General features: G+C 47.4%; 1 protein-coding gene across 2 annotated transcripts in view; it reads left to right on the top strand.

The window, feature by feature from the left end:
- Nucleotides 1-17,195, top strand: part of faah (fatty acid amide hydrolase) — a 109,787-nt gene that overhangs the window by 30,290 nt on the left and 62,302 nt on the right. The window contains exons 3-7 of one of the 2 annotated variants that reach the window (XM_072510681.1): nt 146-286; nt 6,026-6,159; nt 9,255-9,461; nt 12,785-12,825; nt 14,836-14,972. In XM_072510681.1, the coding sequence (XP_072366782.1) occupies nt 146-286; nt 6,026-6,159; nt 9,255-9,461; nt 12,785-12,825; nt 14,836-14,972 (660 nt within the window). The remainder of the gene's footprint in view (nt 1-145; nt 287-6,025; nt 6,160-9,254; nt 9,462-12,784; nt 12,826-14,835; nt 14,973-17,195) is intronic. The other variant, XM_072510682.1, reaches the window with a different exon arrangement.

Genomic DNA, 17,195 nt, shown 5'->3' with positions numbered 1-17,195 from the left:
CCAACACCTTTTCAAGGGCAATTAGGGATGGGCAATAAATGCTGCCCAAGCCAATGGTGCTCCGATGCTATGAGCAAATCAAAAGTGAAGAAATGATTTTAGAGTTACTTTGTCATGTTGGATTTGCACTCTTCTTCTTTTGAAGGCCTTGGAAGTCACGAAGCAGCTGAACTGCCTCACAGATTTTCTTCCAGAATGTCAAACACAGCTTCAGGATCTCCATCAGAATAAGAAAGGACTTCTATACGGCATCCCTGTCAGCATTAAGGACAATGTTAACTACAAGGTAGAGGCTCAACTGATAGAGATCTGAAAGTATGTTGGAGAATGGTAAAGATGCACCCATGGTGGAGCTGGCCGCTGAGAGTGATAAATAGGCTGGGGAGATGAGGGAGCAGATAAACTTCAACCCAGTTGGGAACATAAGACTTTGCAGGAAATGGTGAATTTGTCCATTTGCGACAACAGTGGATGAGTGCTATTAAATCTAATGACAATCACTTTGAGAAGGATGTTATTTTTACAACAACTTGCATTTTTGTAGCCTGTCCCAATATTAAAACTTCCCAAGGTACTTTTATCGGAGGATTTGACAATGAGCCACTTAAGGGCATACTGGGATAGAGGGACAAAGAGGAAGGTGTTAAGAAATGTCTAATAGGAGGAAGTGAAGAGGTTTAAGGTGCGAATTTCATAGGATGGAGCCAAACCGGTGGTGGTGGAATAAAAATTGGGAATGCACAAGCGATCAGATTTGGAGGAGTGCAGAGATATTGAATGCATATAAAGCTGGAGAAGGTTACACAAATACTGAGGGGGCGAGACCATGAATTTGAAAACATGAATGGGAATTTTAACATTAAAGTGCCACCAGACTGGGAGCCAATGTAGGTCACTGAGCACAGAGGTGTTTGGCAGATAAGGACATGTGTAGAAGGTACGTTTGCGATGAACTCCAGTTTATGTCGGGTGGAAAATGGGAGGTCCACCAGGAGTGTGAAGCCGAGAAGGAACAAAGGCATAGCAAGGGTTTCAATAGGAAATAAATTGAGATAGGACTTGGAGTCAGGTGCGCAGGTGGAAGTAGCAGGTTCTGGTGTGGGCATATGATTGGAAGCTCATTTCAAACAGAACAGCAAGGCTCATCCTCATACAGTTGCCAAGGTGAGAGATGGAATTGGTGTTTAAGAAAGGGAGTCTGTGGTGGAGATGGAAGACAATGGCTTGGTTCTTCCCAGTATTTAGTTGGAGGAAATTACCGCTCATCCAGTACTGGATGCTGAGCAAGCAGTGTGACAGATCTGAGACAGTGGAGAGGTTGAAATGAGTTTCAGCTGGGTGTGGTCAGCAAACCTGTGGAAGCTGACCTGACATTTATAACAAGACAAACATAGTTTTCTGCCATGATGTTAAATCGGCAAACACGGGCTCAGCGGTTGCTTTCATTGATCAGCATGTTTTGTGTGGTTTGTGTCTCTGAGTAGTTACTCTTTCATCTGTCTGGGTAAAACCCTTTTTACTCCTGTATTAAACTACACCGTATGAAGACTAATTTATGCATTTTGGACCTTTTTTGATAACCAGTTTTCTAACTTTTCTAACTTTAATTTGATAGTTACTTGTTATGGAACTTGATATAAAATATGAAGCTCCAAAGAGCTGGAGAATGAGTTGGTGAGGTAATGGGTTGGTCCACTGTTAATAATGTGATAGTTTGGAGCGGTCCTGAATGGAGTTAGTGGAGTTCACAGGGAATGAATTCTCACTTGGGAGGTGAGAATTTGTCTGGCCCTCGTATAGAGAAAAACATTAGCCTACAAATTTGACCCTCAGATAAGAAAAGTGCATTTAATTGTTTAACAATTTGGCTTGGTCTACATGTGATCTAATCAGCAGAACGTAAAGACACCATGGCATACTGCTGTCAAAAACGTGATTGTGTCAAAATAATTAGGACCAGGAGGAGTCTGGATGCTTTTCCCAACCTCACAAACTTTGGGCCATTATTTCTCTCCTTGGAAACATTGACCTCAACCCTATGCCACCCGCCTACCACATCGCCAATTCCACCCACCCTGATCCCAACCACCGTTCCCTTCACTCTTTGTCACACCTCGTTCTCAGTCTGAAGGCATTAGCTGAGGACTGCTGCTGGTGATACAGTAACCTGATCTGCGAGGCCTCTTCACTGGTGAGCAGCCTAGAAACATGGTTTGAAGGCCACACCTGTCCATTCAGATGCATGCAGTCACTTCCTGCATGCCCGTTTTGGATGATAACAGATTATCCCCCAACACCCAACCTCTGTTTCTGGATCCGTTTTTGATAGTTTCATGTCTGTGATTTGAATGTTTGTCTCCGTTTCAGAGGAAAGTATGATTGCAGAGCAGGCTTTCAACAGCCTCCTCACACTCGAGGACATCTGCCTGCCCTTTACAAACCCCGTTCGATCCTCCCCAATCACTATTGGAGGGCATCCATCCAACCTTTATGCCAGCACCTTTGCCAATATCTTGGCGTCTACATTCAACAGAGATATGTCCCTGTACAACTCACACACCCCAGGGTCCTTGTTCTTCTTAAGCAATAATGAGATGGAGACAAAATCGTTAACATACACCACAAACAGCAAGAGCCCCAGCACTAAACCCTTCAAAACTCCACTGGAATCTAGACCTCCAACCGCAGAAGCATCCCTCTATCATCACCCTCTGCCTTCTGCCTCTCAGCTAATTTTGGATCCAATACTCAACTTTGCCTTGGATCCCAGAGACTCTTAGTTTCATGACCAATCTGCCATGAGGGACCTTTTCAAAAGGCTTGCTCAAGACCATATAGACCATGTCAAATGCAATACCCTTATTAACACTACTCCTCGAAAATTACATTTGCCAAATATGACCTTCCCATAACAAATTCATGCTGACTATCCCTGATTAATCAGTCTCTACTCAGATATATTCTGTCCCTTAGAATTATTTCTAGTAACTTCCCCACTGCCGAGGTTAGACTGACTACTGAATAATGTCCTGGTCTATCCCTCCCTCCCTTTTTTAATAATGGTGCAATGTTAGCAACGCTCCAATCCTCTGGCACCTCGCCTGTGGCCAGAGAGAAATTGAAAATTACTGTCAGTTCCCCTGATATCTCCTCCCTTGCCTCCCTCAGCAGCACACCGTAGCACAGTGGGTAGCACTGTTGCATCACAGCACCAGGGTCCCAGGTTCGATTCCTAGCTTGGGTCACTGAATGTGCGGAGTCTGCACGTTCTCCCTGTGTCTGCTTTAGTTTTCCTCCGGGTGCACATCTTTGGACTGTGGGAGGAAACCCCGGAGCACACAGAGGAAACCCACGCAGACACGCAAGCAACTTCATTGCAGTGTTAATGTAAGCCTACTTTTGACAATAAAGATTATTACCTTTGTCTGTGCGGAGTCTGCACGTTCTCCCTATGTCTGCGTGGGTTTCTTCCGGGTGCTCCGGTTTCCTCCCACAAGTCCCGAAAGACGTGCTTGTTAGGTGAATTGGACATTCTGAATTCTCCCTCCGTGCACCTGAACAGGCGCCGGAATGTGGCGACTAGGGGATTTTCACGGTATCTTCATTGCAGTGTTAATGTAAGCCAATTTGTGACAATAAAGATTTTTATTATTATATCTCAGCTGGGCCTGCAGATATATCCACTTTTAAGGCTGCTAAACATGCTAGTACCGCCTCTCTCTTTGTTAATTTCCTGTAATATTTCGCAGTCATCCGCCCTGATGGGTGGCACGTTGGTTAGCTGCCTCACAGCGCCAGGGACCAGGTTCAATTCTGGACTTGGGTGACTGTCTGTGTGGAGTTTGTACATGCTCCCATGTGTGTGTGGGTTTCCTCCGGGTACTCCGGTTTCCTTCCACGGTCCAAAGATGTGCAGATTAGGTAGATTGACCTTGATAAATTTCCCCTTGGTGCCCAGGGATGTGCAGGTTAGATTATGGGGTTACAGTGATAGGAGGGAGTGGGCATTGGTACAGTGCTCATTCGAAGAGTCGGTGCAGACTCTATGAGCCGAATGGCCTCCTTCTGTACAGTAGGGATTCTTTGATGTCCACATATGTCTTCCTTTTCCATTGTGAAGACCAATACAATGTATTCATTGATGACTGTACCCACATCTTCCAGGTCCACACACACATTACCTATATGGCCTTACTCTTTCCTGAGTTATTCTCTAGCTCTTTTAAAAAGTTATATTCCTTTCTCAGAGTTACAAAGACAATGCGCAGAGTGGACAGCGAAAACCTTTAATCCATCACCTTGCTTGCTCCAAAAAACAATTCAAATTGAATCCAATTCATGGTCCCCACAAGAAAGACACACTAGATCCCAACTGACCAGAACAGGCATTAGACCTGACCTTGAGTTTGATCCTACATTTGATCTTAGTCAAAGGCGTTTTTCTTTATTGAACCCGCCAAAGCTTTTTCATGCATTCTTTAGTCTATTTACTTATTTTCTAACTTTTTAAGCTCAACAATGTGACATTGTTTAAATTTGTTCAACAATTGTTTCTTTCCTTAAAACCTCAACATTTTGTTTTGAATTTCAATTTATACGGTCATAACGTTTTACAGCACAGAACGAGGGCCTTTAGCCCATCTTGTCTGCACTGGTGATCAAGCACCTAGCTATTCTAATCCCATTTTCCAGCACTTGGTCCGTAGCTAAGATGTTTCAAGTGGTCATCTACATTGTTGTGCCAAACCTTGTGCTGGATTCTCCGATTCTGGGGCTATGTCCCCAAGGTGGCATGGGTACGGTGGCGTTTTACACCAGAAAAACTGGCGCAAAACAGCCACCGTTCCCCATTTGGCCGGGGACTAGAAGGATGGCAGCGTAGAGCACCCGGCTCTAGCTGCCGATATGTCCCGGAGAATTGCCTGGTCTGTGGCTGCGCCGTGCTTCATGGTGGAGGCCGCATGCTGACCTGGCCCACAAAATAGTCCCCCCTTCGGCCAACTCGCACACCCCGGATCACCCCCCCCCCCCCGCCCACGGATCGGCCCTCCTCGACTGTGGCGACGCTGGACTGATTCCGCAGCCGCCCCGCTGTGTTCCTGAAGGATGAGACCACACTTGTCCCGCGCCGTCGGGAACTCGGGGGTGGAGCATCGGGGGGCTGAGGCCGTCGATACGTGGCCACGTACTCACAGTGAATGCTGCTTTGGAGTGGGCGGAGCATCGTGAAAGTGGCGTGCCCCCGATTCGGTCCGGAAATGTGATTCTCCGGATGTTCGCCGAACGCGATTTCTGCGTCGGCGACCGGAGAATCCAGCCCCTTATCTTTCCAGAATTTGTCAGAGTGAGAGTAATCTGCAAATGTACCCCCTTGCCCCCCCACCAAGTGATAGTTTGGGCAAGCCTGTTATGAAGAGTTATGTTTCTTCCTTCCCTTGAGACAGTGCTGATCTAGAAGTGATTGCATCCCTGGAGGTGTTTAGTGACAATACCAATGATTATAATGACTGTACAATTGGATCATATTGGCTGCGATATTCCTTTCCCCATTTGCGGAAATAAGTAAAGAGGAGCAGAGTTTCACATGACTAGGTCCTTTATGCTTTATATTTCTTGGGGATCCTTCAAGTTGGGTGAGCAAAGTGTTTGTGCATTGACCAGACAAGCTTTGAGAGGCCATAGAAATGAAATGCGTGGGCCCCATTGGTACTCCTCCTAATTTTCTTCTGGGTTCACTGCTGTGCAAGTGCCCAACTGTCGGCAATACCTACCCATAGACTCCAAGGATGGGACATGCGTATGCCTTCGGAAAACGCTAAACAGCTGAAAATCCAGACAGATTCTCATTTCTCCAAGCAGAGCGCATCTCAAATTTTTTCCATCAGACCTCCGCCTAGGCTAAATGAGTAAGGGAGCAAAAACCATCTGTATATTCTGTTATGATTTTTAGCAGTTTATGCTGTCACACAAGTAAAACAGTAAAAACGTATTATTTGTCAAAAAGCATTTCATTTTTTTAACACAGGATCATGATTCAACTTGTGGACTTAAGACATTCTTACAGCAGCCTGCAATGAAGGACAGTGTCATAGTGCAAGTGCTGAAGAAACAAGGCGCTATTCCTTTTGTGAAAACTAATATCCCTCAGTCCATGCTAAGGTAATATATTATTGAGCTGCAATTGGAGGCTGGTGACACCTGTAAAGGGTTAATGCTTGTGTTTAGCACAGGGCTAAATCGCTGGCTTTTAAAGCAGACCAAGGCAGGCCAGCAGCACGGTTCAATTCCCGTACCAGCCTCCCCGAACAGGCGCCGGAATGTGGCGACTAGGGGCTTTTCACAGTAACTTCATTTGAAGCCTACTTGTGACAATAAGAGATTTTCATTTCATTTCATTTTTTCATAAGCATGGCACCAGATCAGCGATGACCATAGTAAGCAGAGCACAAAAAGTGCAAAGAGAGTTGATGTTACTTACCACAAAATGAAAACTTAATACAAACTATGTCCAAGTCACTCATAGTCCAAGAGGAATCTCGTTCAGCAAGATTTCAACAAGAAGCATAGGGCAATGATATAAACCAGCATCTTAATATCTCTCGATAGGTTGTAGCACAGTTCATACTTTGTTGTGATCAGAGTGGATGGAGCAATCAAAATCCTTTGCTGCTTATATATAGCAAATAATTGAAAAGATGAAAATGACTCTCGAGTGACAAGAAGTTAAATGTCACTTGCAAGAAAAGCATGTGCCTTGTAGTGGGGCTGGATAGTGCAGTTCTGCATCAGTCTAAAATGTTCATGTTCAATTCTGAATCTGTCTGCACAACCAGTGCCTCAGATCTGACAGACATACATAAAAAAAACAGCAATCTGAAAACCTCATTAAAGCTTCAAAGGTATTAAAACTCAGCACAGTTTAAAAACAACACAAAATAAATATCTAGGAGTAAAGCCATTACTTTAAAGTGACTGAATAAATCTCCCTTTGCGTGGGTTTCCTCCGGGTGCTCCGGTTTCCTCCCACAAGTCCTGAAAGACGTGCTTGTTAGGTGAATTGGGCATTCTGAATTCTCCCTCTGTGTAGTCGAACAGGGTGCAGTGTGGCGACTGGACAATTTCCATAGTAACATTGCAGTTTGAACGTAAGCCTACTTGTGACACTACTAAAGATGATTATTATTATTATTATTATGTCCCCTCATATCCTCCAGGCCAACCCATGGCCCTTCCATGCCAATTCCCTCAGTGCATACTGTCTACAGAATCAATGATATCTATAGTTATATCGATAGGTATCACTGATTCTGGGCAGCACGGTGGCACAGTGGTTAGTATTGCTGCCTCATAGCTCCAGGGACCCAGATTCAATTCTGGTTTCCGGTGACTGTGTGTGGAGTTTGCACTTTCCCCCCTTGTCTGCGTGGGTTTCCTCCAGGTACTCCGTTTTCCTCCCACGTCCAAAGATGTGCAGGTTAGGTGGTTTGACCATGCTAAATTTCCCTTAGTGTCCAAAAAGGTTAGGTGGCATTTTTAAGTTATGGGGTTGGGTGGGGGCGGTGGGATTACAAAAGGGTGCTCTTTCCAAGGGTCTATGCAGACTTGATGGGCTGAATGGTCTCCTTCTGCACTGTAAATTCTATGATACGATTGTGACAATGGCATTGTGAAATTGCTTAGAAAAGAAAGCAGCAACTCATAATTTTGTTTGAACCCTATAGATGTGTCACATGAAACAGACCATTAAATATTGACACTTCTTTGACAGCTCTTAACCTTGTGCAAATAAAGATTGACACACTGACAAAAGAGATCACAAAAGAAAAATCCTGAACGAAATTCTCCGACCCCCCCGCCGGGTCGGAGAATCGCCGGGGGCTGGCGTGAATCCCGCCCCCGCCGGTTGCCGAAGTCTCCGGCACTGGATATTTTGCGGGGGCGGGAATCGGGCCGCGCGGTTGGCGGGCCCCCCCGCTCGATTCTCCGGCCCGGATGGGCCGAAGTCCCGCCGCTAAAATGCCTGCCCCGCCGGCGTAAATTAAACCACCTACCTTACCGGCGGGACAAGGCGGCGCGGGCGGGCTCCGGGGTCCTGGGTGGGGCGCGGGGCGATCTGGCCTGGGGGGTGCCCCCACGGTGGACTGGCCCGCGATCGGGGCCCACCGATCCGCGGGCGGGCCTGTGCCGTGGGGGCACTTTTTCCCTTCCGCCTCCGCCACGGACTCCACCATGGTGGAGGCAGAAGAGACTCCCTCCACTGCGCATGCGTGGGAAGCTGTCAGTGGCCGCTGACGCTCCCGCGCATGCGCCGCCCGGAGATGTAATTTCCGCGCCAGCTGGTGGGGCACCAAAGGCCTTTTCCGCCAGCTGGCGGGGCGGAAATTAGTCCGGCGCCAACCTAGCCCCTCAAGGTTGGGGCTCGGCCCCCAAAGATGCGGAGCATTCCGCACCTTTGGGGCGGCGCTATGCCAGTCTGATTTGCGCCGTTTTGGGCGCCAGTCGGTGGACATCGCGCCGTTTCCGGAGAATTCCGCCCCATATTATCACCATATACAGATGTCAGACAATGAAAGTTCACTGCACCTGTGTAAAGAAACTCACTCACCAGATTATTACAAAGAACAAAGAAAAGTACAGCACAGGAACAGGCCCTTCGGCCCTCCAAGCCTGCGCCGACCATGCTGCCCGTCTAAACTAAAATCTTCTACACTTCCGGGGTCCGTATCCCTCTATTCCCATCCTATTCATGCATTTGTCAAGACGCCCCTTAAACGTGACTATCGTCCCTGCTTCCACCACCTCCTCCGGCAGCGAGTTCCAGGCACCCAATACCCTCTGTGCAAAAAGACTTGCCTCGTACATCTCCTCTAAACCTTGCCCCTCGCACCTTAAAACAAAGCCCCCCAGTAATTGACCCCTCTACCCTGGGAAAAAGTCTCTGACTATCCACTCTGTCTATACCCCTCACAATTTTGTAGACCTCTGGTCTCTCGGCCAATCAAATTAAATTTTACACATCATTTTTACACCTATGCTGTCAGGGTATGAGCCAGATAGGCTTGCTGCTTAAAGGGAGCAAAATCTATGGGGGAATCAGCTCCTTGCCCTGGTTATTGGTTAACATTGTCATGAATCTGGAAAGGGGCTGTACTAATCTGTTGCTATATTAACTGTTGTAAGAAATCAAAATGTAGGAAAGGCAGGGAAATATGAAACAATTCATGAGACGAATAATGATGTGTTCTTTGCTAAAGCTATGAGTGCAGTAACCCCATATTTGGGCAAACTGTCAATCCACATGATAACAAGCGCACGCCCGGTGGGTCCTCTGGTGGGGAAGCGGCCTTGATCGCAGCTGGTGGTTCTATTCTTGGCATCGGAAGTGATATCGGTGGCAGTATCCGGGTGCCAGCTGCATTTTGTGGAATCTGTGGTTTCAAATCAACTGGGAAACGACTAAGGTAAAAACGCATCAATTATTTTTCCTTTTGTTCAACCACAATTTTACTCTCAATAATGGCGATTTCCTCATAATCCTCGCGCCATCAGGATGTCAAAATCTTGCAGAGGTGTGTGTGTGTGTGTTTGGGGGTGGGTGCTGGAAGTGAGTGGATGTGAGAGTGGATGGCTGGTTAAACGGGCTGGAATGGCCAGTGTGCAGCAATCTGCAGGCTTCCATCTTCAACTTCACTCTTACTGTGCATGTGAAACCACTTTGGAAGAGGTGGGTTACCAGTTATGACACTTTAAAGGCACTCTGCAGCCATTTGCACTGTGCTCCTTAAATTATATTCTGAGGGAAGGGGTTTCCCACCCTCTTGGAACGTGCCAGTAAATCCGAGGCGAGACAACTGCAGGAATTGAGGGGGTTGAGCGAGTTCGCTAAGTTGTCGGACGTGGCATTGAAAGGCACTTCTTCGCAGGACTTATTCTCTGAGCACGTGCTTTCGTTACTTTGGAGGCCATTTGCAATAATTGTGGAGGTAATTTTACTATCCGTTACAAGTGTGCATCTTGGCTGGAATTCTCTGGCCGTTGGGGGATTCATTCATTCTTCCCGCTGGCAGTGCACCCCGCCGACGGGTTCCCCAGAGGAATGGGGTGGCTTCAGTGGGAAATCCCGTTGGCAAGCAGAGAGAGTATAGAATCCAGCTGCCAGCATTGGGGCGCCGCAGTGAAACACGTGGCTGGGAGACCGGAGAACCCAGACCCTGATCTATACTTCCCATCTGGCAAACATCAGTTCAGAACGAGTGCCGCATGTGCTGCTTTACCTTGAACCTTCGGTGAGGACCAAGATAAGCAGCAGGACCAGCTCCAGCTGCAGGTTTTTCCTCACCAACCTTCTGTCCCTAAGGTGAGAGGGAACAGAGGTGTAGCCCTTGAAGGCATTATCCATTCACAATACCCCATTCAAGGAGTTTATAAACAGATGATCAGCTTTCTGGACATGATCCTTAAGAGGCTCAGGATTTGACATGATGGCCACTGACATTTACAGCCACTGGAAAAAGATCTCTTGTCAAGCCTCTTGTTCGGCATGCATGGCCAGTAGCAGTCAAAGTCACCACTGCCCTTGATTTCTTCACCTCTGGCTGCTACAAGGAATCAGCAAGTAATATTTGCAGAATCTTCTGCCTACTAACACATCTCGAGGGATGCACCTACGGCATCGCTCGGACTGGTAAGCACTTTGTAACTGTTTAAGCCTGTCAGCTAGAGCGAGCACTCGGATTTGCAGCTCTGACTGGCCTCCAACAGGTCCAGGAGTCATCCACTGCACATGTGTGAATCAAGGATCTCCCAGACCACACTGGAAGTCTTGGACAACCGCAGGCGATTCCCTTCCATGAACGCATGGCTTGTGTCCAAACGCATAAAGATCACCATGATGATTTTCACCTCCCCTGAGCTAATCCTATCTCAGAGCAGGGCTAAGAGCTGGCACTTCAGAGACAGGAACGAGCCACTGAAGACCTGGCCGATGACACCTGTGAGCAGCACACAGGTGGAGGCGAGCCTATGAGAGACACAGTCACAGCCATCTGACCACAAGAGCTGTAGGCGAATGTGCAGTCAGGATGCTGATGATGCACTTCAGGTGCCTAGAAGGTTCTGGGGGTGGGCTGCTCTTCACTACTTTTCAACCTGGATATGCAACATTTGCTGCACCTTGCATAAAATAGTAGTGAGGAAGACTGGAGCTGCAGAAGGTGAGGAGCACACTGAGGAGAAACTTTGATGTGGTAAGGATACCATTATGGCACATGGATGGCCTTAATTCTGGCATCATTTAGTGAGATGGAAACAATACACCCACGTTACAGCCAAATTCTGAACCCTCTCACCCACCCACCCCAGCCCTACAATCAATGAGGTATCCCTGTCATAGTCACCCAATTCACATTCAACTTTGCCACAAGCCAGACAGCAGGTAAAAATTAACAACATGGTGCAAACAAATAATTTAAATCTTACAGAAACACGCAGAAACTTATCTAACATTGTGTTAAACACCATCGTGCAACTACAATTCTTTATTTTTTTTAACAATTCCTACATGGTGCTACCTCTGGTTTCGGCAGGCTGCTCGTATCCCTGCTCTGACTGCTCAGATGGTCTTGTTCCTCTGGGTTTTCGAGCCTGAAGGCAGCATGGAGGCCTCTGAATGGGGGTGAGGGACAATGATGAAAAGTGGGAGCACTTTGAACAGAGTTACACCTAAATGTCATCTCCTACCTCTTGCCCCCACTCTGACACCACCGATAACAATGATCTGAGAACACTTTTCTGCGCATCAGTTTGTTGAATGGCCAAGGCTTGGTTTTCATCAACTTTGCCTAAGGTGGCATTCTGAGTGGAAAGGCTATGAGTGAGGGGCTATGAACTCCAGTGCCTGCACTACCAGGATGCTATTGCAAATGGCCACTCTTTTCATGAGAATATACACATCACCGTGAAGGCCAGTGACATCATGGCACTCGTATTAGAGAGAGACTCTACCACTCTCTCTCCAATCTTGCGCAGTGCGACTCGGAAGGATGACAGAACTGTACACATTCTCCCCTACTGCTTCAGAATTATCCTTCATGTCGACCGCCCTGAAGAGACTGATCCATGTCCAGCTGAACCGAGCTCGGAGTGTCCTGCTCCCACCAACTTGGACTCGTCACTGCAGCCTTCATCTCCACCATTTGATCTTGCATACTTGTGAAGTGTGAGATGCCATGTAAAAACCCGAGAACTACCTTGCTGGTCTAACCATGGGTGTGTGTAGCTGAGTTGGTGGACAGTGTGTATGAGCCGTGTGATGGTGCGTCCTCAGAGTGAGTAATCTCCTCCTGTGGGACATTTGATGGGTAGATCATAGATAGTGAAGAGGTGATCTTGAACGGTTAAGAAAAGGTGTTGAGGCATCATTCCTGTTAAAATGAAGGCAAATGGCCTCATTAACATATTGAAATGACCAACATATTTTCTGCTACTGGAGTGGTCGCCTATCCTTCACCCCACCTCCAATAAAAATTTAAGTGGACGTGTTTCAGTCTTTTAAAATGTTTAATCCCTGAACCAGCCCCAAGCCACCTGTTTTTGAGAGTTTATGATTCAGTTAATGGAGGATACTCCACTGTTTTTCATGTTTTTTTTCAGTTTCTCTGTGCCAGTTTCCATTTAAACTCAATTATCTCACTGCTATGGACCAACACATTAGAGCACTTGTTAATGTTCATGAAGAGGAAACTTTTTTTTTTTTGGTAACATTTTTCATTGATTTGTTATATAGCAAGAAAGGACTCAGATCATCAATGCCTGGACAGAGTGCTGGTGAGTTTGTACAGAATTCCAGCTGATGTTTAGTTTGTTTCCTCTTATTGCCGGAATTGCCTACCCTTCATTATAGCGAACAATTTGCCTGAAACAACTTTTTAACTCCCGATCAAAATTTTTACTCCAAGGTCACCTCAAAGTTCCATTCCTTCTGAAGAGAGCAAGGTTAGCTTCTTGTCCTTCCATTGTCATTTTAATTGTAAGATCCCTAGAATAATTTTACAGTCAAATTTCTGTTATCCAGCACTCTAACTCGATCAACCAGAATTCCGGGTTATGTTTTGCGTGAGGATGCCAAACTCGCTGGTAACAGTTATTGGCAGTCAGTTCTTGCTCTCAACCTGCAGCACCATTTCTCCTTGGGGCCGCTCACTCTATTTGCATGCTCCTGCACCTCTTGTGAAACCTCAACACTTGCATGACCATCCTGGAGTTTTCTCATTGGTTGGAAATTTGGAACTCACCTTACATCTCAGTTAACTGGCAGATTTGATTAAGCGGCCCCTCCCATTTCCAGAGCATGCTGGATAACAGATATTTTCCTGTACTACTTTGACTCTATACTTCCACAAGTAATAATCTTCTTTTCTTGAATTAGTTAACCAGAATGTACCTGTACTTATCTACAAATATAACATGCTATCTGCTTACTTATATTTTTTCTCTCTACTAACAAATCCCAGTACTTTAACTGCTTCTTTTACTTTAACATTGCACCTTGACCATGCATGAATGCAAAATTTCACGAACTTTGCAATTTACAGGGCAGCACGGTGGTGCAGTGGGTTTTGCCCTGCTGCCTCACGGCGCCGAGGTCCCAGGTTCGATCCCGGCTCTGGGTCACTGTCCGTGTGGAGTTGCACATTCTCCCCGTGTTTGCGTGGGTTTCGCCCCCACAACCCAAAGATACGCAGGGTAGGTGGGTTGGCCACGTTAAATTGCCCCTTAATTGGAAAAAATGAATTGGGTACTCTAAGTTTATTTTTATTTTTAAATACTTTGCAATTTATCCAGATTATTAGACTGGCACTTGTTGGCAGCAAAAGGTGGTCTCCTAATTGGCCACCTCCACATTCACCATCCTATTAAATACAATAGAAAGCTGCTGGCTCAATCAGTGAGCCAGAAGATTTGGAGCTTTGGCAGCCTCCCCGCAAGAGGTGGGCAGTGCAGAATCAGGTCAGGGACCATGAGGATGCTTTTGGTGGTCAGCACCAAAAGGCTGCAATGAAGTGAAGACTTCCAAAGACAGTAGGGAAATTGAGATATGAGGGAAATGCCTCGCTGACATGCTATCATCCTCATGACTGTCATTGAGGCATGGAGCCTCAGACTCTGATGCGCCAATGGCCAGCCACTGGGAAGCTGCCTCAACTGAGCCAGTGGCCTCACTATATGGTGGGAGGCTGGAACACTGCCTGGAAAAGTGATGAAAGGAGAAACTCTCACCACATTTAAAAAACACTAGGATCTCACCATTAGGAGCATGTGACCTATAGGACTACGGACTGAGTTCAGGAAGGTGGGATTAGGCTGGGTAGCCATTCATTGACTGAGGAGGTTACAATGGACCAAATGGATTCCTGTTTTGTAACTATTCTATAATCACAGCTCAGATGGAAGCCATTCAACCCAATGTACCTCTGCTGACTTGTACCTCTACACATGCAGCATGAGTTCCTATTTTGCTTCTGTGGAGTGGAGTCACAAATTTCTGATTGCAGTGAATCCTTATTGAGTTTCAATTTGCTCCTCCGCCTCGGTCAACCCTGGGAAAGTCAATCCTCTGCTAATCTACATCGGCCAATGAAAACACAGCATTTGAAAAATTTGCACCCCTGTCCAGAATGGTGACCACACAGCAAAACGATGAGGGTAAAAGGCAAATAAAATAATTTTGTGGGGAAAACTGATAATAATGAAAGAGCGATTAAGTGAAAGAAAGTGCTCACCACAGTAGAACTCAAGAAGATGTTTTTAAGTAATGCAACCGTTATTGTTTTCTAGTTGAGAGTGCAGTTGGCCCATTGGCCAAGGATGTGGATAGCTTGGTATTGTGCATGAAAGCTCTATTATGTGAAGACATGTTCCAGTTGGACCCCACAGTGCCACCTATCCCCTTCAATAACGAGGTAACGTGTGAGGTGAATTCTATATTTATCTTCTAATTTTGTCTTTCCTCCTGTCCACCCCCACCACCCCTCTCCACCACATAACATTAGAGAGGATGTCCAAAGATTTCTTCAGAATAGGAAGAGGGTTATTGTGGTAAGCATGTGCCTGCTTTCCTCCCCCCAGTAATTATGTTACTCTAGGTGAGGGATGTGACTGTTAAGAATGGAAATTCTTTTGGGCTTTTTCACCATGTCCGACACATCCAGGTAAATTAAATTATCCTTTTTAAAAAAAATATATTTATTAAAGTTTTTTAACACCATTTTTCTCCCTTACAAACAATAACCACGCCCCCCGCCCCGTAACACAAAAAAATGAGAAATCGCGCAGAGCAAGATATATACCCCCCCCCCCCACCAAGGTTGTTGCTGCTGCTGACCAACCTTCCTCTAACGCTCCGCAAGATAGTCTAGGAACGGTTGCCACCGCCTGTAGAACCCCTGCGCAGACCCTCTCAAGGCAAACTTAATCCTCTCCAACTTTATGAACCCAGCCATATCATTTATCCAGGCCTCCAGGCTGGGGGGCCTTCGCCTCCTTCCACATTAGCAAGATCCTTCGCCGGGCTACTAGGGACGCAAAGGCCAGAATGCCGGCCTCTTTCGCCTCCTGCACTCCCGGTTCGTCCACTACTCCAAATATTGCTAGCCCCCAGCTTGGCTTGACCCGGACTTTCACCACCTGAGATATTGCTCCCGCCACTCCTCTCCAGAACCCCTCCAGTGCCGGGCATGACCAAAACATATGGACATGGTTCGCCGGGCTCCCTGAGCACGTTCCACATCTGTCCTCTACCCCAATGAACCTACTCAACCTCGCCCCCGTCAAGTGCGCTCTGTGGACCACCTTAAATTGATCAAGCTGAGCCTGGCACACGAAGAGGAGGAATTAACCCTACCTAGGGCATCAGCCCACAGACCTTCCTCGATCTCCTCCCCCAGCTCCTCCTCCCATTTACCCTTCAACTCTTCTACCAGCGCTTCCCCCTCTTCTTTCAACTCCTGGTGTATTTCCGACACCTTGCCCTCCCCGACCCATACACCCGAGATCACCCTATCTTGAACTTCTTGTGCCGGGAGCAACGGGAATTCCCTCACCTGTCGCCTCACAAAAACCCTCACCTGCATATATCAAAAGGCATTTCCCGGGGGTAACTCGAACTTCTCCTCCAGTGCCCCTAGGCTCGCAAACGTCCCATCGATGAACAGGTCCCCCATTCTTCCAATCCCCGCCCGATGCCAGCTCTGGAACCCCCCGTCCATCTTTCCCTGGACAAACCGGTGGTTACCCCTGATCGGAGACCACACCGATGCTCCCATTGCACCTCGGTGCCATCTCCACTGGCCCCAGATCCTTAGCGTTGCCGCCACCATTGGGCTCGTGGTATACTTTGTCGGCGAGAGCGGCAGCGGTGCCGTCACCAACGCCCCCAGGCTCGTTCCTTTACAGGACGCCACCTCCATCCTCTTCCATGCCGCCCCCTCTCCCTCCATAACCCACTTGCGGATCATCGCCACATTTGCTGCCCAGTTGTAGCTCCCCAGGTTTGGCAGCGTCAACCCTCCTCGGTCCCTACTGCGTTCCCGGAACCCTCTCCTTACTCTCGGGTCTTATTCGCCCACACAATCCCCATAATACTCCTGCCTACTCTCTTAAAAAAGGCCTTAGTGATCACGATGGGAAGGCACTGAAACACAAACAGAAACATCGGAAGGACCACCATTTTGACCGACTGCACTCTACCCGCCAGCGAGAGCGGTAACATGTCCCATCTTTTGAAATCCTCCTCCATTTGCTCCACCAACCTCGTCAGATTCAGTTTATGTATGTCCCCCAACTCCTGGCTATCTGGATCCCCAGATACCGAAAGCTCCCCTCCGCCCTCCTCAGCGGTAGGTCCCCTATCCCTCTTTCTTGGTCCCCCGCCTGTAATACAAAGAGGTCACTCGTCCCTACATTGAGCTTACAGCCCGAAAACTCCCCAAACTCCCTTAGAGTCTGCATGACCTCCACCATCCCCTCCATTGGATCCGCCACGTACAGCAACAGGTCATCCGCATATAGCGACATCCGATGCTCTTCTCCCCCTCGGACCACCCCCCTCCATTTATTAGACTCCCTCAATGACAAGGCCAATGGTTCGATCGCCAATGCGAACAACAGGGGGGACAGGGGTCACCCCTGCCTCGTCC

The sequence above is a fragment of the Scyliorhinus torazame genome, chromosome 7 (assembly GCF_047496885.1).
Source record: "Scyliorhinus torazame isolate Kashiwa2021f chromosome 7, sScyTor2.1, whole genome shotgun sequence".
NCBI lineage: Eukaryota > Metazoa > Chordata > Chondrichthyes > Carcharhiniformes > Scyliorhinidae > Scyliorhinus > Scyliorhinus torazame.
Note: the sequence above shows the minus strand (reverse complement) of the source record. Positions and strands in the feature narration are given on the sequence as shown.